Source organism: Bombus fervidus, chromosome 1 (assembly GCF_041682495.2).
Source record: "Bombus fervidus isolate BK054 chromosome 1, iyBomFerv1, whole genome shotgun sequence".
In the NCBI taxonomy this organism is placed as follows: domain Eukaryota; kingdom Metazoa; phylum Arthropoda; class Insecta; order Hymenoptera; family Apidae; genus Bombus; species Bombus fervidus.
In genome coordinates, this window is record NC_091517.1 from 20,797,055 (window position 1) to 20,823,233 (window position 26,179).

The 26,179-nt window shown below is 38.3% G+C and overlaps 2 protein-coding genes across 4 annotated transcripts in view; one reads left to right on the top strand and one right to left on the bottom strand.

Annotated features, from left to right (window-relative positions):
• Window positions 1-5,901, top strand: LOC139986019 (uncharacterized). Its single transcript, XM_072001020.1, has 3 exons — window positions 1-906; window positions 1,732-3,610; window positions 4,019-5,901. The coding sequence occupies exons 1-3, from the start codon at window positions 1-3 to the stop codon at window positions 5,020-5,022; spliced, it is 3,789 nt and encodes a 1,262-aa protein (XP_071857121.1). The 3' UTR covers window positions 5,023-5,901.
• The window catches only part of LOC139989878 (tyrosine-protein kinase CSK), a 26,849-nt gene continuing 5,693 nt past the window's right edge, over window positions 5,024-26,179 (bottom strand). For 2 of the 3 annotated variants that reach the window (XM_072008574.1, XM_072008565.1), the window contains exons 3-8: window positions 10,988-11,371; window positions 9,688-10,341; window positions 8,702-8,897; window positions 8,522-8,608; window positions 8,342-8,434; window positions 5,024-8,260 (exon numbers count right to left, since the gene is read on the bottom strand). In XM_072008574.1, the coding sequence (XP_071864675.1) occupies window positions 8,165-8,260; window positions 8,342-8,434; window positions 8,522-8,608; window positions 8,702-8,897; window positions 9,688-10,341; window positions 10,988-11,343 (1,482 nt within the window). In that variant the 5' untranslated portion in view covers window positions 11,344-11,371 and the 3' untranslated portion in view covers window positions 5,024-8,164. Of the gene's footprint in view, window positions 8,261-8,341; window positions 8,435-8,521; window positions 8,609-8,701; window positions 8,898-9,687; window positions 10,342-10,987; window positions 11,372-14,466; window positions 14,618-26,179 lie in introns of those variants that run through there. The other variant, XM_072008578.1, reaches the window with a different exon arrangement.

The window sequence follows — 26,179 nt, forward strand, 5'->3', positions numbered from 1 at the left end:
ATGCAAAAGGACACCGTTCGTTCGTTAACTCGACAAATTATCGATACAGATCCCTTCAAACCGTCCTACCAACTCCATCAAGCGGACGTATTTATGGCGAATCATCAGTACCAGCCAAATCTGCAACCCAACTACGGTAACCTGCCTCAAAACATCCTCGACCAGATTCGTAGCTGCGTCGGTAGCGCAGCCCCGATATTTATCCTGCCAGGTGGTTGTTATCGACAAACTGGTGCAAGCAATTTAAACGAAGGCGTAGCGCAGCACAGCGCAGGACAGTCGACAAATGTAAATCCCTTCGCGTCCTTCCACTGTTCACCCTCGTTCTATCCTTATCCAGTGCCTATGCCAGTGTTGGAGCCATTCGGAGCTCAAACTCGAGGCAAAGACGGTTCTCGCGGTTGCTTCTCGTGCTGTCAGAGAAAGCAACGTGGCTTGGATGGCAAGGAATATACTGTGGGATGTTGCTGTGACGTTCACGAACAAGAGGAGCATCGTTGCACGACTACGAATGGCGATACTATTTGCTCGAAACGAGATTGTCCAGCTTCCATAAGCTTGCAAGCGTTGGCGTCCCAATTTCTCTCGCTGCCAGGAATTATTTCTTGTGCTGCCACAAGGTTAATTTTAAGAAAAATACCTGGCTCGAATATAACCGGTAGCACGGAGGACACGATGGATAAGGCGATCAAGTGTCTGGAGACGCTGAACAAGGAGCAGCTGCTGGCCGAGTGCAGAAACGCGCAGCATGCGAACGCGCTCATCAGCCTTCACATGACTACCAATCCTCCGGTGAATATTATTCCGCTGCTTACGTTGCTGCAACTCAAGGTGAACGTCTTGAAGGCGCAGGTGGAGAATTTGATTAATAAGAAGGTGACAGAGTGTCAAGGATTTGGATTCGAGGTGAGCATCTTCGTCTCATGCTTCGATGCTGTCCTGAATTTTTTATTAATCTTTCTTAACTTTCTCGGGATAATAAGTGAGATCGCAAGTCCACTCGTTTGTTTGCAAACTCGTTTGTCCCAATTTCTTCTTCTGCTTTCTTGTCATATCATATCTGTCTAGTGTTTAATGATTCTTTCGTGATTAAATGTTGCAAGAATATATCCAGTTCGTTGCAACGACCTTAATATTTCACGAATGTATCGGGAGAATTCAAATCGTATAGACCTAACTCGCTCAGAGCCTTCTATAAATGATTTAAAAGCACGCAAAGGTCAAAGTCACGTTCAACGTTAAAACCATCGATGGTCGATTTAACGACACGGTCGTGTAAAGTATAAAACGCGAGATCGCTCGAACCAGATCGTAAAAGAAATCGCTTAAAAGAAATTAAAATTGTCCCAAGAATCGAGAGCCGTGTTAGTGACTCCTGGAAATGATTGCAAATCAACTCACAGTCGTAAGAAAGTAAATTCAGGGTTTCGTCGAAAATGCACAGGTTCGATCGAAGCTCGTCTCTTGTTCGATAAACCCGAAAAGAAATTCGATAAATCTGAGAAGACGTTTCTCCGTTGCTTCGATTCCTCCTTCGAACCTCGCTTTCCCGAAAGTCAAAATTAACCCGACGATGCTCCGTCTTCCACGTCGCTTAACCCACCCTCTGTCTACCCGCACTTCGCTCGTAATTTTCGAACAGAACGTGAATTTAAATGAAAATGAAATTATAAAAACACGTCCGCTCAAAGCCGCGCGAGGAATATCATTCGCCATTGTTTGCGTTTCCAGATAGAGACCAGCGGCCCCATAGATCCAACCGTGCTGTCGATGAAGACGAACACCGAGCTACGTCAACTGTTATCAGCTTTGCGGCAAAAAGAATGCGACGAGAGGGTGAACGTCAACTTCTCGCCCTACCATTCTCAGAAGGTGATCGCCGAGTGTCGTCTGAACAACGTTCAAGCAAAAATCCGCCAAGTGGAAACGGAGTTCGACAGGAGAAGAGACATCTCGGTACCCGGTCCGACTCTCACTTCCAGAATTATCCGACAGTTTTCCGAATCTACGTGCGCGTTTGGCTTCTCGCAGGCGGGACTGTTCGAGCCTTATGTGCAGGGAAGAATGTCGGACTCGCCAGATCCGTTTGCACGAAATCCGAAGAGGCTCGCGTTGAAGCCTCGCGAGCCTGGACAGAGAACTGTCCAGTGGAAGGAAGAAGATAAGGCCGTTGCTACGTCTGAGAATGGAACGACCACGTGCAGAGACGCGGAAACGGGCGAAGATTGTGTCGTTTGTTCGAAGGAAAAGGGAGTGGAATCAAAATCCAGCGAGGACACTTGTAGCTGCGAAGAAAGTTCCTCGCAAGAGAGTCTCGACGAGGGTAAAAAAAAACTTGGCTTAAGAATCGATCGGCATGGAAACGTGATCGTGCATAGTGCGTGCTGTTCGAGAGGCGTGCCGTTCTTCAAACTTGCATCGCGTATTGTTGAGAAAATGAAGCAGGTTTCCGGCGAGGATTACGCGGAGAACGAAGAAGAAGAAGCGAAAGGAGAAGGGCGTGAGTCGAGAGACGAAGAAGAAGATTCTGTGACAGAGTTTCGTATCAAGGAGATTGGCGTCGACGGTAAAGAGTTTGAGATAATTACGATTGACGATGATGACGAGGATACGAAAAGTAAGACGTTCGATGGTGGAAAAGCGAGTATTAAGAAGGAGCGTGAAAGTGATACGGATGTTGGAGAGAAGATGGGCGTCGGGATAGAAACCGGTACTTTGAGAAAGACAGATATCGAAGAAAACTCTGAAGGAATAGAAGCTTCCGTTGATGCAGGCTTTCCAATAAAACAAGAGACCGAAAGTATAGAAAGAATGATAGATTCTGATTACAAAGACATTAAGGAAGAACCAGCGGAGAAGGGCGAAAGCGATCAGAAGCGTTCTACGACGACAGCTGGTGTAGAACCAAAAAAGGAGGCGATAGTCTGGGAATCAGATGCGAAAGTAAAAGCAAAACCTAAGGATTACGTCCTCGTAACTGAGAAAGAAATCGTTCGAAAGCCTGACAACATCGAATCGCTGGGTGTTACGTCTTCGTCCAAAGAAACAGCAGTCGAAAAAGAAGATGACAGAGCGTTAAAAGAGGAACCAATCGCTGAGAATGTCCCGATACACCAGGAAACCGTAAATCAGACGATCGCGAACAGGCAACCGTCCCGAAAGTCGTCTTCTGATTTGTATAAAACGTTAAACCACACCGTTATAGCGAAGCCAGTGAGCCCGAATAAACAGCGAAAGAAACGTGAATACGTTTCAAATAAAAACGAGGTCGATTCTGAGTCGCAGAAAAAAGATAGAAAAAAGAAAAATATGCAGATCGTCTCTATGATGACTCGTGTTAAATATAATAAGCAATTTGTAGATTTCTGGGGATGGAACAATGCGAATGACAGACAGATGAAACGTGATTTCTCGAAGAGCGTTGACAAAGAAGATGAGAATGACGAGGATGATAGACGTATTCTTTCAAAGAAAGAACATTCTTCTGTGACACGCAGCGACGAACAACGTGAATTAGTATCGATGGTTCCTACGAGCACCGAAACCAACGATCACATTGAAAAGAATACACTTGCGGAAAAGATGTTCCCAAAGAGTCGTCGAATGAATGGTGAGTAAATACGTAATTATGGTAATATTGTAACACCTTGATACCTTAGATAAATTATCCCATCTACTATCTGAAAACGCCCAAGAAATATTTTATTGCCTGTTTATGCCGCCTTTGTTTTTCTTTATTCAAATTAAAATATTTCGTCGTTACCTCGCAACAGACTGTACAATGTATATCTTTGCTTAAAAAATAACGAAACACGAGCAACTTCAAATATCTCGACGTATCCTGCAAAATGATAAAATTGTCAGATGGGGTATTTTAATTAAAAAGAAGAGAATACTCGGTGAATATCATTGAAATTATAAAAAAACAATGCTTTTTATTTAGTTCGGATAGTACAGTTTCGGTATTGGGTATACTTCGAGTAACGTTAGAAATACAAGCGACCAATATGATTCGTAGGCGAGAAAATGACAAATGGGCTGAGACGTTTTCCACCGCTGAAGCATACATATTCAAATGCGGCAGGAACAACAGTCGAGATCTCGGAAAATCTACTTCGTCGAAAAGAGATTGAGTCAAGCTGCTCGAGGATCGTTTGCGATAGAAGTAGCTCTTATCATTGCAGTTCGAAAATGGAAAATGGCATTGTCTCCGTGATATATTCCATGATGGAAAGTCGGTTTGTTTCCTTGAACTCGTTGCTCGGCAATATAGCGAATTTCCAAGGCGTCCTCTCCAATTTCCATCTCAACAAATCGTTGAACCATACTCGCGACGAAGATAATTTAAATTCGAATCGAGACGACGCAAAAAATAAAAGGCTAAAATCGCAGAGAAACAATTGGATTGCACTTCCGCCGAATACGAACGCTTACGACGATGGTGAGCACGACGTTCCCGGCGAAAATCGTGTTTCCGTTGGCGAACAGTGTATTAACGTGCACGAAACGAGGCATTCGATAATCGTGGACAGAGAAAAGAACGATTATCTGTTGATCGGGGGTTCTGTTAGCGGCCAATCTCGAGAATTATCGAGAAACGGGTTCAAACGACCATATCATACACGTAGAAGCATATTGATAAGAAGCCGACTGAAAAGTTTGGCAAACTCGAGACACGAGAATCTGCGTCCTTTCACGATCTTCAAGCGATTGAAGGGAAATAAAATAGTTGCGTCTCAAACAGGTTTGCAAGCTCAACATCGACTAAAAGCTAGACAAAGATTTTTAGCTTTGCCTGGAATACCCGAGGATGTGGAGACGTTAAGCAACGGTAAACACGCTAATGCGTTTGTAACGACGAATAGCGCATCTGAGAACGTAATAACGCAGCAGAATAGTAAACGTAATAATTGCGACGCTGTTACTGATTGCTCCGCTCTTTCCAATGATCGTTGCTCGACAGAAAAGCAGCAGGTAATCAACGGTTCTCTCAAGGGGATGGTAGTAAATGAACAGATATAGCTTGAACGAATATCACGATTTTATTAGCGTTTGGCAGTAAAGTATAACGTTGGAGATTAAATGGAGAAATAATGACATAAGAACAAACGAATATCGTATAGATTTGCTTTTGTGCGAAATGAAATTTTCTCCCTTTTTTGAAAGTTGTACTTCTCTGCAACATCGTACAAATGCTCTTTAATCGTTTGGTGTCTTTGACCCAATCGTATCGATAAAAAAAAAGAAAAAAAAAAAAAGACGCAAACTTTACGTATCAGTGTACACACGATGTATAAATGATCCTCTTAAAGAGAGAAAGAAAAACATTGTCAATAGGCGAATATACACGTTTGTCACATAGTTGGAAATAATTGTAACCGGTGAGCGAATACAGTACACCTTCCTCCGTTTTATTAATCGTTAATTTGCTTCGTTTAACTGTTATCTCTGATCGATGAACCACAGTTTATAGCTGTGGTCAGCTGTCTACTGAGAATCTTTAGAATCGGTAATGTATACTTTGTAACAACGAGGTCAAACGCTCTTCTACACCCTCAAAATCATACGGGTCGAATTTTCTTGGAGGCCAGAATGAAAACTTTCTTAATGTAAATTCATTTCACGTGCACTGCCATGCACGCGCATTGTCACACTCATCCACGTCAACGCAAAGGCATTCAGTTCTTCAGACATTTCAGATTCAAATACATCCGTGCATTGTAAACTATAGTCTGTCCAAGATCAATTGGTTGATCAAGATCATCGTAGAAAGAGAAACCCCACACCGTATCCGAATACCAATATAACGCTGATTTCGTTCTTCGTTTCTCGTCTTAAAGTCATAAATATAGAAACACGTGAACTTACATTTTGTATTAAAAAAAAGAAAGAAAAAAAAAAGAGAAAAAAAAATAAAAGAAAAATCGAAGCGTTTGATAGCTTTAGAAAAGAAGAATACCTCGCTTGTTAGTTTATCCAGAGTCAAGGATGTAACTTTGAATAATCAATAAATTTTGGACAAACTTTAGCGAACTCATCCGAATCATGAATATCGTATAATTTGTTATTCAATATGTATATATATATATATTAAATTTCTTACAAACTAACAAACTTATCATAAGTAAAAAATAAACGAATCTAACACACTGGTCGCACTCACAAAAGCTTAATGCTGATCTGTAACAAAATCTCGCTTATATGTTAAATTACACAGGATAATTATGAAGTAACGTTTGTCACACCACACTGTAAATACGATGCGGCTTAAAAAAGATATAACAAAATGTAGGGTTTCGATATTCAATGTAGAAACGTGAGAAATACCAAAGCAAGGGGAGAACCGACATTCGATATGGATTACGTTGGATGTGAAATATGCATCCATGAATGTCGTCATAGTCGCAAATAGAGGTCGACAAATGTAGTATCATCGAAAAAACGTTAGGTACTGGATTAGAGCCATATACATTATATTACATGCTATCGAAGTTATAAACGGACTGGTACGCTTATAAATACGCTACATATTTATTACGACTATTCTACTACTCAAACTAGTACGCACTTTCGCGAAACAGATTCGGTCTATCGTTAAAGATTATTATCGGTCTTACAAAGCTCGGTTCAGTCATGACGGTCTTTCTTTCGGATACTATTGCAAGTAATGAAAAAATGCGAGGAACTGAGTACATTGGCTTTGATTTCGGATAATAAGTCTCTGCGTATATGATTCTGATAGAAATTATGTAAATTAGATCCAAAACCTGATATCAAGTAACAAACTTTGTATACCAATCTTTCGGTTTTCATAGCGAACCAAGAAACTATCTCTTCAACATTTGTCATATTCTTTTCTATTTCGCTTGAAACTACCTATCCTCTACGAATAAATATCATTAGTCCGTTATAACCATTGGAGAAAGTATTAAATAAGTGGTGGTTCCTATATTACAGAAGGAAGATAGAACAACACGAAACGCCTACGGTTTAATTACTTTAAATATGTAATTATCCAATCCTTTTTTTTTTCTATATCATTGCGTTAGGTAGTACAATTGAAATATGGACATTCGGATAGTTATGTAAAGTAACCATTTTAAAAACTAAAAACGAAAACATATAGACAATTCTTGTTAAATCTTCTAACCAATATCAATCTGTGTATTGGAAATATTAATTCTTCTTATTTTTCCCATTCTGATAACCGGATATGTACAAAAGTATTTACAAATACATTTACATCACTAATATATAGTCAAATATCTCAGGGGCAACTTAAATAATCATGTATAATAGTCTGCAATAATTTAGTTAAAAATTAATACTTCCTATGACAAATCTTTGATTAAAAAAAACGTATACGACTAACAAGTACTTGTAATCTACAATCACTATAATACGATACAAACATCTCTCTGACAAACCGTCGACGATAAAAATCTAGTTACCTTTTTTCTGTTCTACCGTTACACGTAAGTGAAAAAATTCCAATATATCCATCCTTATACAAGTTAAGTCCAAAAGATTACTTTGTAATAAGTATTTATCATGAATAATTACGTCTCATTTTCTTTAAATTCAGTTCAATGTAAGGCGCTTCTTACACCTGGAAATATTTCTCGAGTCATGACAATGACGAAAATTGCTCGAAAAACCGCGAGATTAAGCAGCTTTATAACGACTTCCATACTCGACCTCACAAAAACACGACAATGAAAGAAAAGAACTAAAAACAAAAATAATTAAAAAAGGAAAAATAATTGTATTGTATCCTTTCAAGTGTTACCTGAATTTCGCATGTACAAGTTGAACTTCTTTCGTTCAAGAATTACAACTTGGCCAAAGGCACGATCGATGTATATTAATTTATATGGAAAGTATTTTTGTAAAAGAATATGAAAATCAAAGAAACGTCTTTAAAAATAAAAATAATAATAATGTAACAATAAATACAAGCAACGCAGATTCTACTTTTGTACAATAAAAAATGTACAATAGAAAATTGCTTTTTGTAGCAAAAGTATTTAGAGCCACTACCTTTGACCCTGACTTAAAAAAAAAAAAAAAAAAATCTCGAAAATTCTAATTCCTTCTTTTGTGTCTTTTCTACTTTAATCTACGAATAATAAGTAGCATTTCTTCTTTTTCTTTTTTCTTTTCTTTAATTCACACCTTTGGTGTACTCGGCTTTCAGTTGACCCAGCACTAATTTTATATCGTAAAAAGTAGGTCGGTTTTCAGGTTGTAAGTCCCATGCCTGGTAAAGAACATTTACTTCGTAACAACGTACAACATAATTTTTAAGTATATATATATCATAGAAAATTTGTATACATACTTGTCTCATGATATCGTAAACTTCGTGAGGACAACCATCAGGTGGCTCCATCTTATATCCCTTTTCCACGCACTTCACAACGTCGGCTAGTGGCTGAAATCAACAGTGAAGAAAATAAATGTGGATTACTTTAACACAGACGATAGTCCAACAAGAAAACATACATAGAACTCTACTCACAATTCGTGGATATGGTACACGTCCAAAGGAATAGATCTCCCACAAGAGTATTCCAAAACTCCACATATCAGACTTATTTGAAAACTTCTGAAATCAAGAAATTGCAAATTGCGTATATACATGAATATTGTCGTTAAAATTGGACATTGTGGAATCGTTATTTCACAACTTGATATTTACATTTTGCTTTAAAGCCTCTGGTGCAGTCCATTTGATGGGCAGCTTCCCTCCTTCGAGAGAAAAATTTTCGTCCCGTGCCAAACCGAAATCCGACACTTTCGCGGAGTTATCCTCCGCGACGAGAACGTTTCTCGCGGCCAGATCTCTGTGCACTACGTGTCTGGATTCTAAATACGCCATGCCTGCGCACGTGTCGCTGAAGGGGAACAAAATGCATATTTAAAACCAGCCCTCTCTGACACACGAGACGATATAATTTATGCGAAGTGTAACGGCGCCCTGATTTCAACGAAGCTTCGTAGATAAACAGAAAATATTTTACCTCTTGCGTTCAATCAACTTCTGTCAAATTTACTTTCGATAAATTAAGCTTTGACTCAATTTCAAGTAATATTAGTACATGCTACTTATTTCAAGATCGCGTCAGTACTACTTATTATTACAATAGCATTGGATTATCTGTCACATGTATCAATTTAACTTTTGTTTCAACGTGTAGAAAGACATAATATCTTAAGAAGAATTTTAACCAAGACTATATATTTTGTATCTTTATTTAACAACAGAGAAACAACGATTGAGCCAAACTACAATGGTCCAAAGAACGTAGCACAATATTTTTAGATCAAAGAAGAAAATCTTTGTCATCGAATCAGAATCAAGACAAGTATTCGTGCATATTGTTCACTCGCATTTTCAAATGAAATTTCTGGAAATTTTGTAACAACGGAAAAATACGATTGAGTTGAAAACGAGGCGAAGAACGCAGCACGCGCAAACTTTAAGAGGACATGGCGAGTAGGTCGCGTACCAGCATGGAGAACGCGAGCAAAATACCACTCGTATTTCTGTATTTCGCAAACTATTCGATATCTACGCAAACGAGCATCCGTCTATATGCAAAGTTTCGAAGAAATCAGCGCGTGACACCTCGCGTGTTTCCCCAGCGAAGCATAAATCCAGCTGCATCCGTGCTTTTTACGTACTACGCGAAGTTGATCTGATCCTTCTTGGAAACGTGCAGTCTCCCTCTTGATCTCAGGTAATCCACCAGGGATCCTTTACTCATATATTCCGTAACCAGGTACATGTGTTGATTATTGAAAACAAGGCCGAGCAGTTTGACCAGATTGTCGTGGATCAGCGAAGTCATGAGACTCGCCTCGGCCAGAAACCTCTGCGCCGCCTCGCTGTTGTCTTTCAGCATTTTCACGGCGACCCTTTCGCCCCGATAAACGCCCAGCAACACGTCACCGAACTCTCCTTTGCCGATACACTCCCTCAATTCAAGCTCGTGGGTCTGTATAACCCAACCAGCATCGATGAACGCCTTTAGATCCACGCAGAAGTCCTGTTTGCCCTGTTTAGGCAGAGATTTGGTGAGCTGCGTGCACAATCCATCGGCATCCTGCTCGTAATGCTCGACCAGCAAGGCCAGATTTTCAAAAAATTCTTCTTCGTCGATAGTTAATTGTTTGTTCGTGTATTGCACTCTGTAATGTTGGACACGGCCCTCGTAGCACACGCACAGCGTATAATCGCCGGGGAAATTCGTCGACTCCCGGACTAGGAACAGGCCGTCCTCGCGCGGCCGCAACAATCGTTCGGCAGTTTCCCTCGATATCTTCCCGTGGAACCATCTAACACCAACGGATAATCACGAGATTGCGTGAAATGAAATTCGATTAATACACCGATTCGCGGATAATCGTGCGAGCCGATATTCTCGCCAGGACAATTAAAAGAAGAAGATGCCTACAGGCAAAAGTTCGAGGGTCTCTTGGCAAAAATCACGTTTGTCATTTGAATTTCTTTTATCAAAATATATATATCATATTTTATGCAATTTATGCAAGTATATTTATAGTTATATCATAGAGGAATTATTTATACTCAAATCATACATACAGTTACAGAATAAAGATCGTTTTCGCGTCGTTGAATTTTCACTCGAGCACGAGTCACGGCATATACATAAGTCATTTTTCATAATTATTAGAATCACGTGAAATTCATAAAAGTTACGTAAAAACTATGTACGAACACGATAACTATAGTATATATCATAGAACCGTGTTTTATGTGGACAAAGAATTTTTATTATTCTACGTTTTCGATTTATTTTTACATGAGAAATCTCATCTATATAGACATAAGTTCGATCCAACAAAGGATTTTTATAAAAATCACATACTGCAAAACGCAAAACTAGGGTCGACCATCCAATCGTTTCTCATACAATCGACGTAATTTCGCGATGAGATGATGCAAGAAACAAATACGTACGGCATAGCGTTGAGTTTGACCTCGTGCCTCGGATTCGCCGATAACGCAGCAGGATTGCTAGGATTGGTGACGTTCGAGGTGAGGATTACCGGTGGTGAGCCGGTGTTCATGTGACTGGTTATATTAGCAGAGGTGACGTTCGAATGCGTAGTCATCGTCGGTGATACTGGATGGGACGGAATGTTACTTGTAGACAAGTTGGAAGGAACGTTGTGTTGCGTGCTATTTTGTATAAGGGGATGGGATGTTACGTTTGAGGGGATCGTATGGTGATTTTGATTGCCATCGAGCTTCGCTTGCCGCGCTGGCGCTGACACATTCGGGTATCCGCCACCCGCATTGTGATACGTTGGCATCGCAACTCCCGCAGTGGCCTATGCGAACCTACAAAAAAAAAAGGGAAGAATTTTAAACACATTTTCATTCGCTGTAAAGCACACGGCTCTTTTTTGTCTTTCGAAACGAGAGCAACACGCGCTGTTTCACAAAGTCACCCGATTATTTTGAACATCTTCACCTTTTCACGCTGCTATTCTCGAGTCTTCCTATCGACGAAAAACACCTCGAATTTAAGAAACATACGAGAGAATCCAATTTTACGGTAAAATTTGTGTGTAAAAATTAGCAGCTCTTTCGCTTCTTGAGATAGAAAATTTAAAGACTTTCCTTAATATTTGACGATATTTTTATCGTGATTTTTCTATCAAGATTTCTTATTCTTTAATTCGCAAGCAGGTAGTGATATATTTTTTTAAAGAGTAGATTTCAGACGATGCGTCTACGCGTGTGATACGTTTTACCACGTGGAATAAAAAAAAGTCGTGATAGTTGGAACGAAAATGGCAAGCCGAACGTTCTTTTATTTCAGCAAGACCTTCGCTTTCAGATGATATCATTTCCATATTTCGGTAACTCCAGTCACTTTTCTTGATTCTGCAAATCTGACGTTAGTGAGACGTATAAACGTAGTACTAGCGCTAACCTTAAGATTAGAACTAATTTGACGACTATGAATCGATACTTGAAGACAATGCGATTGCTAACGTTTATTTGCAAGCGTCAGAAACGATAAAACAACCAAGCTTCTTCGAGCAAGACTGAAATTGATAAACACGCTCCTAATGAATGAACTTGAAACCTCGTAAGAAATATCCTTAAGAAGAAGTCATGAATCATAACATTGTCATTCAGAGCACCGTGACTTGATACATCTTCCTGAGTTAATAGGTACAAAACTGTTCAGGATGAATGAAACATTCCGTGTACGAAAGTCGAATTACGTTTCGAACGACTAGACGTTGATATTTGCCATATTTATATTTTATTTCGTTTCAGGCTATTAAATTGTTTTCGTTTAACTCGTTCAATGTTAAGGAAATTTATTCAGATACTGGATGCATTATGGCGAAAAAGAAATTTTGATTTTCTCATATTCGATCGACTAATACTTCACTTTTATTGTTTGTCGATCTCCAAACGACAGGGCTTTATTTTATAGTATCGTTTTTATAAATAAAATGATATTTATCAAGTAAACGATGCATGTTTCTCCTTGTTGCCCTTTTTCTTCTATGAACAAGGACAACGTCTTGATCATACCGCAGTCAACGCCTAATCTCCGCAAACTAAGTCAAGGACTTATTAAATCAATCTTCCAGTTTTGTCTGTGGTTTTAAACTTTTCTTATAATACATACGGTGTATTGCAAATAAAACGAAGCGTAACCTATATTCGCATCTTAATATTTGATCAACAATTACGAAGATCGCGATTAGGAAGAGTAAAATTGTCTCCAAATACGAATAATTTTCTCTCATAAATTAGGAGGTAATTATAAAAAGGAAACTATATATAACTATTTGCCTATGTAAAACAAGCAATTTCATACGAATAAATCGAAAAAAATATTCCTATTTAAATGTAGCAAAAATCCAATTTTGTCACACAGACAAAATACAGAGGACGAATCATATTCTTGTCGATTAGCGAGATATTAAAGGAATTGTTTCATGTTCGAGGGATAGCTTTCACGATATCAAACAGTTGTAAAGAATGTCTTGGCTCTTGGTATGCCACGTTTGCCAGAAAACAAGCTTTAGATATCCGGTTTCTCGAGTAACAACCATAAAGATTTGTTTCATCGTGGGGGAGGGGGGATTCGGTTCCAGAGCATGTGGTTCGAGCGTTGATTTTGTCTTTGAGATACACGATAGCCCTGTGCTTTTTCTTTCTTCCTTCTTTGCACTTGCGTATCGGTTAACGATACATTGCGTTCCATGTTAACGGACACAATGATCGCGAACACACGAATGCTTTTTACGCGATCCACCTAACAGTGTCACGTTTGATTAATATTTGTCGCGAGAGCAAGCGTAGCGAGCGCTTAAGCGAATCGTTGCGTCAAGCAGTTTCCGGGAAGTCCTGATTTTACCATGATTTTTCGTCATTTACAGTACTTCGTTAGAGCGAGTCAATTTTACGGATCTTTACTTTTTAAGAAATTACTTGCAGCAAAACTTTATTTATCCGAGCACCGTTTATCTGGTGTGATCTGATCCGAACAAAATTTTAATTACTGTCCGATTAAACCAACTTCCGCTAATTAAGCTCACTTATCTAAAAATGAATTCCTATTATACGAACTATAGATGCTTCTAAAGCAGAGTCAGACGAATGGAATTCCGATCTGCAACTTATAAAGCTGATTAATTATTTTGAAGATGGTCGTTGACCTAAATTTTTCCACTATCTTCTTTTTAATTGATCACGATTTGGAAGTGGCTGCAGAGTTAAATTAACGGTGTAGAGTTATTACTAGAATGATTAATAGATCTAATGACTGCTGGAAAAAGAATTTAAAAGACAATTTTTTAATCAGATAATGTCACATCCGTTTGAAAGTATCGCAGAGTAAAATAAGAATGATATGCCGCAAAATGTTTTCCTCGATTTAAATAAAATCAATCTTTGACCGTAGAGAATGAATAGTGGTATTTATTGAATATCGAATGTGAATATTTCATTCGTACAACATGTATCTAGAATTTGAGAGGTGAAACATTTCCCATAAATGTTGAGCTTGATATTTATAAACGATCCTGGTTTACTAAAACTACACCCCTTTATTTTTTATTTCTTATTTAATTCAAAATATTTAACCATTATACATAAGCAATAACCTGCATAATATAACTTTATAACTGCAAATAAAAAAAAAAAAAGATTTACGAGGGATTTCAAATATTTCAACGTATTTTGAAAAAATGGAAAACAGGAGACTCGATATAGGACATTTTAAACCAAGCAGAACAAAACATTAAACAACGCTGCAAAAATTGCAAAAATACGACAAAACTACGTTACGATCATTCTTTCGAGAGAAAAAAAAAAGAAAGAAAACGATAGATATATCCGAGTCAATCTTAATCTTTTTTACCAAACAACGCGAATTTCCAGAAACATATAGATAACGAGTTTACCATTTTTAAGAATAAACCAACTCTACGTTACAGTCTCCTTTCGCCCACTCTCGAACGTTAACTCGTCCATTCGCAGATACAACATCACATATATCGAAACATGTCACACTCTGTAACTCCTAATCATCAGGAAACACGTCGACTCACAAACGATTGCTTCTACAGACTCAATTATGCTTTTTAATTAAGTGACCATCGATATTTCGACAGGGATACTGCAGAGAGGGCGAGAAACGTTTACCCTGTCGCGGCTGATCGAGCAAAACGAGCACGGCGTCCATGGTGCGCACCATATTTAATCGTGCATCCGCGGTGACTGAGGTGAGCATTTAATCAGCCAGTTAGCTTAAGTGGCCATTGTTCCAACGCGGGCACTATCCGCTCGTTCGGTCAGCATTATAATGCGCTAGACACACCGATAGACGACAGACATGCGTGAGAGGTGAATCATTCCGCGTGTATTTTCGAAACGACCAGCAAACCATCGTCAACGAGCATGCCCGGTGCAAGCATCGTCGCTCGAACCAACGTCTCGTCTGGTTTCTTCTGTTTGCGTGCGTTCGCTCCATGTTCTTAGCCTTCTCGCATTCGTGGAAGACGAATACAGTTTCTGACGAAAGTATGCGAATATTTGTATAGTAACTTGTATAGTATCGTAATGTCTATCTTAATGCGTCATATGATGAGTCTTATACGGAACATTATATGGAAGAACGTTAACATTGTAGCGAGACTCGAACTGTTACGATTATATTGATAAGGTTGGAGAGAAATTTGAAAATGAACATAGAAGCTACAAGATGCATAGCGCAAGAGATCATAAAAATATTGAACTGCTGAGAGAGAGAGAGAGAGAGAGAGAGAGAGAGAGAGAAAATCGAAATGAAAAATTTATTTTTCTGCGACTAGGTATAATATCGCGGAAAATTGAAAAGTGAAAAATGGGACAGGGATTTGACGATCTGAAAAATGATTACCGTATTACGATAAATTCGTTGAATTTTCTTCAAGCTTTTTATAATACGACGTAAAAGCATACTGAGAAGATTCTATTGTGAAAAGTTCCGCTCGCATAGTAAACACCGTGAGTCACATGCGTCCCACGTGATACGCTGTTTTCTTACGAATCGTCGACATTCGCGTACGCTTTTCGATAAACGTCAATATTTTCAAGAGAAATGTTCAAAGAAAAGAAAATATCGGAAGAAAAATAAGGAGATTGGAAAGTTGAAGGAATTCTTTTTGAAACGTTTCGCGGTTCAAGTGTGCCGCTTAAACATCGTGAATATCAGACGTTGTGGTCACAGTATGCTTGCAAAGCACACCAAGGTTTAGATTACCATTTCCTATAAACTTTGCTGCGTTTTGTAATACTGAGACACTTCGTGACACATAGAGGAATACTGAAACGTCGGTTCAGCGGTTGCACGACGGGTTCGCGAGCGGAACAATAGGAGCAAAGATGTAAAGATTAGAACTCTATTTTTCTGTTAACCGTATTAAATAACTGAATTGGTTGCGATCAACATTCCTGGATAGATAAAAATTCGAAAAATATTTGACAGTTAACTTGGTCGTGAGATAATTCCAAGGAAATTGTTAAATAATAAATAATTCAAAGATAGAATTAACACATTCGCTACTAAAAAAAAAAAAAAAATAAAAAAACTATTAAACTTATTTCAACACGCTATCCATTGCCGTTTTGTTTCTCTCAATTTAAGTCACACTTTCTCGAGGTGCGCAAAACCAAAAACGCAACAGTTGCGCCACGCAACGTTATTTATAGATAGCGAATAAATTGCATAATTAGATAATTGAAGCAACGCAACGTATGCATCGATAGCGACGAAAATATTGCAAAGTCGTCACAGAAACGACAAGAAATTATACGAAATAATAACGATTGCGATGATCCTTCAAATTCTTTCTTAACGCCTAATTGTAGCTAAAAATACGACTTACACGCGAATTTATATATCGTAGTAACTTCATGCTACGCTGCAGGATTGGAACGAAACGATGACTTAACGATTGTTTCTCTATCATTGATGATTTGATTTTTTAGAGGAATCTGGTTGTAATATAGACGCAATATCGTTATATATGTTTGTAAGGAACATGTGAATAATAAAACGTATGCAACAGCTACTTGCGATTCTATTCAGAACATTTCTGTTTCATATTCAGAACGTAGAATGCTCTATTATATCAAAGGGTTTCTAATGAAACGCTATTGTCTGCAATTTGAACGAACACGTGTTCTAAGAAATAATTCGATCGATCACGTATATACGTACGTATCTCTGTCGTTAATATAACCAAGAATAGGCAATCTGTTGCTATAGAAAAATCAACACCACGGGGCTAATTTTACCACGAAGGATCCTTAAAAGATACCACGCTAAAACGTTCTAAATTATATGGCAATTTATGATCGTAATTTTTCATTCTTTTACGTCGCTAATAATCCATGCTAATTGATGCAAATTATGATTATAAATAATGGGAAAAAAAATGAAAAGAAACTTGGCGAGTGTGTTTGAAACTCACGATACGTGTATCGCAAAACAAAATATAGAAAATCATCCTCGTACAATACTTTTCCGCAACAAAGCCTCCTCTATCTGATCCTACAAAATGAAATTCCGTCGTTTCCTGCTGAATAATCGGGGGCAACATCGACGAGACAAATCTGTTGCACGATCAAACATTGAATAATTCAACTGGAGTTTATCCTTGGTCGGTGTCTATGACGAGCGCGTTATGTCACGCGAAAATATATTGCGCGGCCGGACATACTAATACAAGAATCTTCATTACGTAAGTATGAATAGCCACGTTTCATTGTCTGGTTTTCGAATTTTGAGCAAACCGTGTCGCGCGTCCACCGTGGAATCAGACTTTCACGTCGAGTATCCTCTCGAGCTAAACCCATTGCGTTCATTCAATAAGCATTTTACAGCGTGATTATAGAGTAATTATAGATTATCGTGTTGTTTCCGATATCGATCTCTTTCAATGTTTTTATACTCTCGTTTAAATATCATTTTCAATGTTTCAAGAACAATTAGTTTCCACTTTCAAGTAAAAAAAGGAGGACAGTATGAATATGGCACTCATTGATCGAGTTATAGAGTCACACGTCATAAAAAAGTCCTCGTACACTTTGAGAAGGGCTACTTTGATACAAATAAAGTTGTATAACACTTTTATTAAAAAAATATATATATGTGTGTGTGTATATATATTTTACAAAAATTATATTTCGATCATTTAACGTTCAACGTGTTAAAAGTACTTGGCACTGAGAGAGTTAAATGAGCTATGCATCGATACGTGTTACATACGAAGCGGTTCCTTTTTCGTCGGCTTGGTACAAAACGCGCCGAATCTTTAATGAAATTTCGTAGAATCGTATCTCGATGAAGGTAGCCCTTTTTTATAGAGTATATAAAAACTTTGGCGAGTCACTGTATTTATTTGCACTTTTACGGAAGTATTTCATCCACTGAAACGATTATTTTACAAGGTAGCGTACGATATAATTTAATCGTTTTCTCAGCAAACCGGAAAAACGCGTAATAGGTAGCTATGATTCAGAGAACCTTGACCAAGTTGAGAATTGAAATGGAATAAATTGAATGGAATATTTGTTTTCATTTCCAATCGTTTAGCGACTAATTAATTAAAATGACGAACGATGTTCGTTAATTTGCTAATTGCAATCTTTATTGAACACTCGTGATCTCGTCATTGGATAATTAAAGAGAAAGAGATGAAGAACAAAAAAGATATAAAATGATGCTCATTGATAAACCAACGAAAAAACGCAGTAAACGAGGTCGGATTACAAAGTGGCCATTCATTATGAAAGCTAAACCAATGCGTTTACGTATCAAACGCTGTACGCATGTTGTTCAATAGTAACCGCAAAATTGATTAAATACTCGGGACACGGTACATTAAAATTTATTACTAGCAAACGAAGCTGTGAAATTACACCAATCCCCGATAATACTATTAAGTGTGACTAAATATTGATATATCTATTACATACATGCATATCGATCAGACTGTCGCGCCAATATTAGCCGTAGAAGTCAACGAACGAGCTTCGTGAATTATGAATAAATTTCTACGATATCGTAAACTCAAAATAATTTCACTCTGTTGCTATTGCTCCAATAGCTCGTCGAAGAACGTGTAGAACAATCAGACGAAGATGCGTAGAACACAGGCAGAAAATCGTGATTTAGATTTTCCACGAATACTCGTTAAATCTTAAACTTTTTCTTGAAATATACGTAAGAAGAACTTGATCGTGCTTGAACTTCGATTGATCACGATGCTTGAAAATTCACAAATTCTTACGATTCAGGACGCACCCCGTGGGAACAGACAGCCGGTATCTATGCAAATGCTTGCGAAACTACCAAAAGCCTGACGAATTTCTCACGAGGCGTATCGTAAGGGAAGCCAACCTCTTATACAGCTGTTCCTTGTTAGCCATGGCAATTAGCGAGAACGAACGGAAATTCGGCGACGTGGATCGCACGCATCAGCGACTCAGGTGGCGTCGAGACCAAGGGGAAGACACAACGTGACCACGGCTCGAATAATAAACTTTCCGATTGCGCGCCGATCCACTGTACTACCATCGGGAAAGACATACTTACGTAGCATAATTTTTGGTATCGACCGAACGTGTGCTTTGGTGTGGCGCTCTTCTGCCCCACGCCATTCTATTAGCTTGGCAACTAAGTGATCGCGGATTTTGTCATTAGGTGGTATTGACAAAATCCGCAATCACTTAGTTGCCGACAAAATATTTACACCGAGCTATAATCAGCAAAATGGCTTGATTCTCTATAATTGGAATTTTGTTTCTTTATGAGAATAAGAATGACTTTAATAATATATGTATTATAAAATAAATTAATACAATCATTGCAAGAAAATTATTTATTAAATATACATTGATATATATATATACATATTCCAACATCATCGCGCCACTTTCACGGTCTTCGGCAGACTTCCAAACTCGAACGTCGAGCGGAAAGCGTATCAACACGCGCAATAACGTTCGAAGGAAGCCATTATTCGATCGTAAAAGTTGAGCGCGAAGAACGAGGATGATCGAGTGGAAGTAAAGCGAAGAGTAAACGCGCAACGAGTTCATCTCGCGAGATTTCCAGAATAGACGCAAGGGAAACGATGCGATAACAGGTATCGAGTGTTGGAGAGGCGACGACGCGGTGTTATTCGCTTTTCACGCAAAATACTAGTCTGCAATCCTTTTGTTACGAGCGATAAAACGCGCGGTGTAGTTTCGGCATCGTTTGATAGGGAAGGGAAACGCGGTTGCTTGCTCGCGGCGCAAATCAACTCGTTTCTATCGCAACCGACTAACGAATGGCTAACCATACATCGAACATGCTATCCAATGGATCGATTGAATCGCTCGCAGCAAATTCATTGGTCACGATTTGCGAAAGTCGATTCGCGATGGACTCCTACCGCGATACTTAGAGCGCTGTACAGGTACAAATTTAAATTCCGCCGCGTTCTTTTCATCGTTTTCGACTCAATCGTATTTTTCTAACGTTGAAAGGTATCTCAAGTTTGAACAAAATATGGTAAATATGGTAAACGTAAAAGGGAGAAATCACGCTAATATTAGGTCGTCCGAAAAGCTTCTTTCGTTTTATAAGGAAATAATGGATGCACAACATTTTCCGTTTTATATTATTTTATCGAATTACGTATGATCCATTTTCTTCTTTCAAAATAAAGATCACAACGTTCGACAGATTAGGTTCCAAGTTTGTATAAAGATGCGTCGTTGTTAAAGACGTGTCTGTAAAAGAAAGACACTTTTCGGACAGCCTAATATTAGCGCGATTTCTCCCTTCGATTTTATGTTAAACGTTTTCTTAAAGCGTCGCGAATCCGATTGTTTGGTCAAAATGAGACTGACATTGAAATATAGAAATACGAATATCGTAACAGGGTTGTGTATCCCGTGAACTGTTGAGAAAGTTGAATATCTATCTTCTACTATGCATATACCGAAAGTATTTGAATAGTTGTTATAAAATATTTTTATTGAATATATCGCGTGTATATTATGCGAAGCTTTTTGAAATTTCATTAGCAGAAAGTTGAAAGACGAGATTCGTAATATACAATGTCAGACTATATCGCGTCCAAAATCAATCACTGCTCAAGGCTATTGGTGACCGTACCACCCTCCACTATAATGTTTTATTACTTTATCGTTCTATTTCATCTCTTCCCTCTCGTATTTGTCTTACCTCGTGTTCATTTCCCAGACACAGAAGGCAAGGTTGCACGCTGTCTGTCTAACATGTATCAGGTAACAATCGAAGCGCGTATAGAGGTTGTGAAGGACCGGATCAACCATGAGTTGTCATTACGATCGAACATCGCAAATACAATACGCGGTAACGAAAATACTCTCGTTTGTAACAGCAGAAAGCTAAGACCGAGTGATGCGTATGAATATGGAAAAATTATTCGCTACGTTGTTCTTAACAACGCGCTTCGAGCTTGTCCAAATCGCTGATATCGTAAGTAATCGCCGATAGAAAATCTTCGTAAGAGTGGTTTTTATTACGAACTCTGCAAATATGCGAATTGTCGCGGACCAGTGTGCCAGCAAACAGACTATCAAAACGAAACATCGTCGCCGTTGTCGTCGGCGACAGTGGCGTACACGCAGGCTAAGTCCCAAGAGAGGAGGTTCGACGTTCGTTTTTCGTCCCGCCAAGGAAAACCGCAAGGTGCCTCGCCCCGTTCCACGCGTCTAAAGATATCAGCTTAACAAGAACGACGGGAAAAAAGAGTAATGCTCGTGACTCCGAGCGACCGTGCCAGCCAGCCAGGCAACCAGGACAAAGTGACGAACACAGGGCGTGAAACGGCCGCCCGTAAAACAGCGAACCAGCCTTTCTTTTAATTTGTAACCGGATAAAGCTAGACTGGTGCGCGAACGTGCAAATTAATTGAATCTGTAATTGGAGGTAATTAAAACTTATTATATCGACGCTGGTACCAGATACTAGGAGGATGCCCGCGTTAATTATAGTAATCGAGAGAACCGAGAGCGTCTAGACGTAGCGAAGAAAAGCCAGTTTATTAACGGCAAAGTGAATTCTGCTAAATCTCCGCGCATCAAGCTCCTCGCCTATTATGCTCGTTGGTATCGCGAGTAATTCATAGACTGAAGGATTTATTTGTCACTGTCAGTCACATGGGGGCGGGCATTTACGAGAAACGCGTGAGAAAACATGATATTCCTTAAGATTGTCGTTTATCTAGCGATATGGGATTTGCGTTTGGATATAATGCATGATTATGTAAATAATGTAAATGATTAAATGAACATACGCGCAGACAAACAACGATACAGTAGAACGACAATTATCTGAAACTTTTGTCGGGAGATGAACTTCATACAGCTGGAACTGATAATAATCATGCACATAGCCAGTAATGAAAAATTCAATGTTGATCTCTCGACAAATATTACGACGTCTGTACGCAAATAAACATTCTTGAACTAAATGCATAAAGTATGATCGATCAAAGATCGAAAGATTACCGCGTTTCTTCCGAGCTGCTCGATTATCTTTAGAAAGAATTCATAAGAATCGGAGCAACAACTCGATAAGAATCGACTGGTTTATAACTGGAGGACCGAGGATAAAAGACGAGGAACGCTCGGACGTTCAGGTAACAGAGTGTTCAAAGAGACAGAGAGCGAAGTAAATCGGTTCGACGAGCTACGGAGCATCCGATTGGAAAATCAGATCGATCAAAGGAGCCACGTGCTTTCCACGTACAGCCAGCTTCGACAGCGGGTTATTCATCGTCGACGATGCAACAAGATTTACATTATCCAGAAGGGCAGATCGTGGCAAAGATATCCGACGAAATTCTCGATCACCGAACCAGCGTGTTCCCCTTTTTCGCGTAATTTATGCAAAGCTTATTCGCACCGATGTCTCGTAACTGAGCACTATTAATATCCCTGGCACGCGAGGACAGAAGCGAAACCGGGGAAGGAAAAAAAGAAATAAGAAAAGAAAGCGAGGAAAGAAGAAGAAGAGGAAGAGGAAGAAAGAGAAGGAAAAAAGAAAGAGGAGAAAAGAAGAGGGCAAAGAGCACGCTCGACAGATTTGTTCGGAGTGTTTCTCTTTAACAGTACACGTTACTGTACCGTAACCAGCCGTTTTCCATCTGGCGTTACTGCATTACCCCGCGGAAGACTGCGCGCGTTTACGATTTCTTACTCCGAGAAACGGCCACATTCTTTCTTCGGCAAGTGTAACGATATCGTACGAAAAACGGAAGAACGGGACGAAGAAACGAGAAAACAGGCGCATGTACTTCTTCGGCAAGGAATTTACTAAGGCTGGAAGCGAATAAACACTTGTTGTTCCACGGTTTTATTCGTTTAACAAGTACATATATATGTATTAGTCGAGATCTACAATCTTGGAAGATAGTTTTAAATATTAAATGTAGAAAAATAATGTACTAATATGTGTTTTTGTATTTGTTGGAATGATGCTTGAGTTAAAGAAAAATTACATAAATATATACAAGCTAGTATATTTGTATCGTCAAAGGGGTTAATAAATTTAATAAATTCATCAAGAGCGAATTTAAAAATTTCGAGAATACTCCAATGAAATAATTACAACAATACTCTCTAATTTCGTAATAAGAGTAAGTGGCTGGTAATTTTCTAGGATCCGAACCATGACATTTTTTCGCCTTTTCTCAACCATCTTTGCACGAACTTAAATTTCCCGCCACGTTAGAAACCGTGACACGAGCAAACAAAGCAGAATAATCAAGAATACACGGGCAAAGACAATGAGCGCAAAAAAGAGGACAGCTCTCCTTAACAGTTAGGGTATATATGGATTCTAAGCAGATCCTCGTTTACAACTTTCTAACTATCTCTGCCATTGTAACGTAACACGATTCACACGAGACAGAGGTGAATCAGTATCGAAGGCGGTAACGCGAACTTCATAGAGCTCGAACAGAGAGAAGAAAGTATGACGTGACCCAGAAAAATATTAGTCGCGGAGTAACACGAGCTAAGGTTCGAGGATTGATCAAGTTGGCCGTGCACGAAGAAAGGAAGAAAATGAGACGAAAGCGAACGAAAAGAACATTCGTATAGAAATATACAAATAGAAATAAATAATTTATTCTTTCTTAATCATGCTGTGGTCCTCGAATTTTTTTATGGTTCGATCTCGCTTGCGTTTCAAGCCAGAGGAAGACTTGTGATGTTTTAAGAAAATCACGCACAGTATCGTGCGTATACACTGGGAAATGCTTATTTGTAAAAAACCAACTGGTATAATTAATATTAATTAATTGCGATGCTAACATAACTGTATTGCGAAGGTTTCTATTTCTACTTTTTCTTCTTTATCGAATTTAAAAATATATTTCTTGTACTTTAGAACGCTATAAAGCGCTATAAAATTAAACTAGATTGAATTTAGCATAAAATACAATGTACGAGAAAAGTATCTTTGAATCTTATATTATGGAAGAGAAAATAGAAATAAGACTTTTCATAATACAATTAGTTCAATTTATGTTTCAGTTGTATAAATAAAAGCGAACACATTGAAACATACAGAATATTTCTATCAGTTTGAAGCGCATCTTAATATCTCCAACGATTTCTTTTTCTTTTATATGAAATTTCCGAATTTTTTGTCTATATTATTTTTAATAATTCTGCACTGCACTCATGAGCGTTTGAAGACGAAGGATACGAAGATCGCTGCAACACGAGATAAGAGAAGGTTGCAAACGCGACTTCGTGTATTTTATAAAGGAGCTTCTTGTTCCGCGGTGTAATTATATTTTAAGAGAGCAATTTCTGGAAACTCGTCGACAGGCTACCGCAGGAAGTCGTTAATATTGGGAAGTATTTCCTAACGATTTCGCAGTATGTTTCTTAATGACCGTGGAGTCCGAACAGAATTGCAGCCAGACACGGAAACTCCTTATTCGCATTGACAGGAGATTGAATTAAGAATTCCTGACGCGTTCTAATAGTTATCTAGTCGATCGAGAATATAAATTTACGTATAGAATAAAATTTGAAATAATATTCTTTGTGAAAATATATCTTAATCGTCATTTAGGTCAATAGGTAGATTATTTCTTAAAAGATAAGTTTCCTTAAGATGTGATAAATGAAATAAAATTAAGTAAAATTGTATCCTTGATATAGCATCGACTACGCACATTTGACTCTCCTGCGGCTGTCCTTTTTTTTTTTTTTTATCGATCTTACTTTAATGTTAACCGAGAAAAGGACTTTTAATGTTGCAAGGAAATCGAAAAATCATGTATATTAATAACGATTTTTTTCGTATTATCCTCGAATTTAAACAAATGTTTTAAAAAAATGAATAAAAGATAGCAATTTACATAAATGTAATAGGAGATCAAAGAAGATGGTAAAATTTTATCGAAATCGTAAATAAAAATACTACTTGTCGTAGATTACATTTCCAACAGTGAATCACCTTATTTTTTTACATTTGCTTTATCATTTTCCTTACAAATATAATTTTTATCAAGAACGCTAAGTATATTAAGAATATTCTTCCGATTATCCAGCTGCAAACAATTTTATCGATTTCGACAGAAGCGAAAAAATCAGTTGAGCAAACAACAACATCCACGATGAAAATCTCCAAATCACATGCTAACGAAACCTTCCACGAGATGTTTCTTTTTGTATGTCGCTATTGGCGATAATGCGTAAAAGAATAAACGCAACACGCATACGAGAGACGTAAATGAACTGCTTTACAGATCGTTTCGTTAAAAAGACGAAAGATATATTAGAATAATAAATACTTTGCAGAAGCTGTCCAATTCCAAAGAATTAAAGCGTTTAAAAGTAAGGAAGGAAATATTAAACAAGTCCTTGAAATTCCTTATCATAACCACGATAAAACCACGATTAATTCCGCTGCAGTTGTCGAATTTTTACGACGCAATTTTAATTTCGTTTCAATAAGCAGAAGAAACCTTCATTCGTAACTGGTAAATGGAGACCTATAAAACTCTAAGAATTTGTATTTTTGTGCTCATCTGAAAAGTACGCGTTGTGAAGTTATTGGTCGATGTAATTTAATCATTATTAATATATGTATAAGTCATAGTACCGTCTTTCGTAAATTTTTAAACATTTCTAATATGTACACGTAAAGCGACCACTGTACCAATTACTTTTAATGAAAGATCTACTTTTTACGAAAAATCTTCACACAAGATCGAAATAAGAAGATACGCGTATTAACAACGATTTAATCGAAAATGACTGAAAAGTGAGAAATAAAATATTCGCACGTCAATGCTTAGTGGGTTTAACGGGAATGCAGATACGTAACGATTTGTCGAAAAGCAACAGATAATCCTACACAGCACGCAGTTTCTACGACGTCTTGATCCGAACGCGTGTAAGATCGATCATAAAGCTAGCAATCTGGAAAAGCAATTCTGTCCTTCGCGAAGTGCTAGATACGTGTATCCGCGAACGCTTTAAATCGCATTTGGGTCACGTTGGATATCGCCTTCGGTTTCGCACTTCGTCTCCATTTGTGGCAACTCGCTCGAATTTAACCGCGCGTCT

Excerpts from the sequence above, each read along its gene's own strand:
- LOC139986019 (XM_072001020.1), top strand. The coding sequence starts at position 1 with ATGCAAAAGGACACCGTTCGTTCGTTAACTCGACAAATTATCGATACA. Across the intron at positions 907-1,731 it reads GTCAAGGATTTGGATTCGAG|ATAGAGACCAGCGGCCCCAT; the intron begins GTGAGCATCTTC and ends TTGCGTTTCCAG. Across the intron at positions 3,611-4,018 it reads AAAGAGTCGTCGAATGAATG|GCGAGAAAATGACAAATGGG; the intron begins GTGAGTAAATAC and ends TATGATTCGTAG.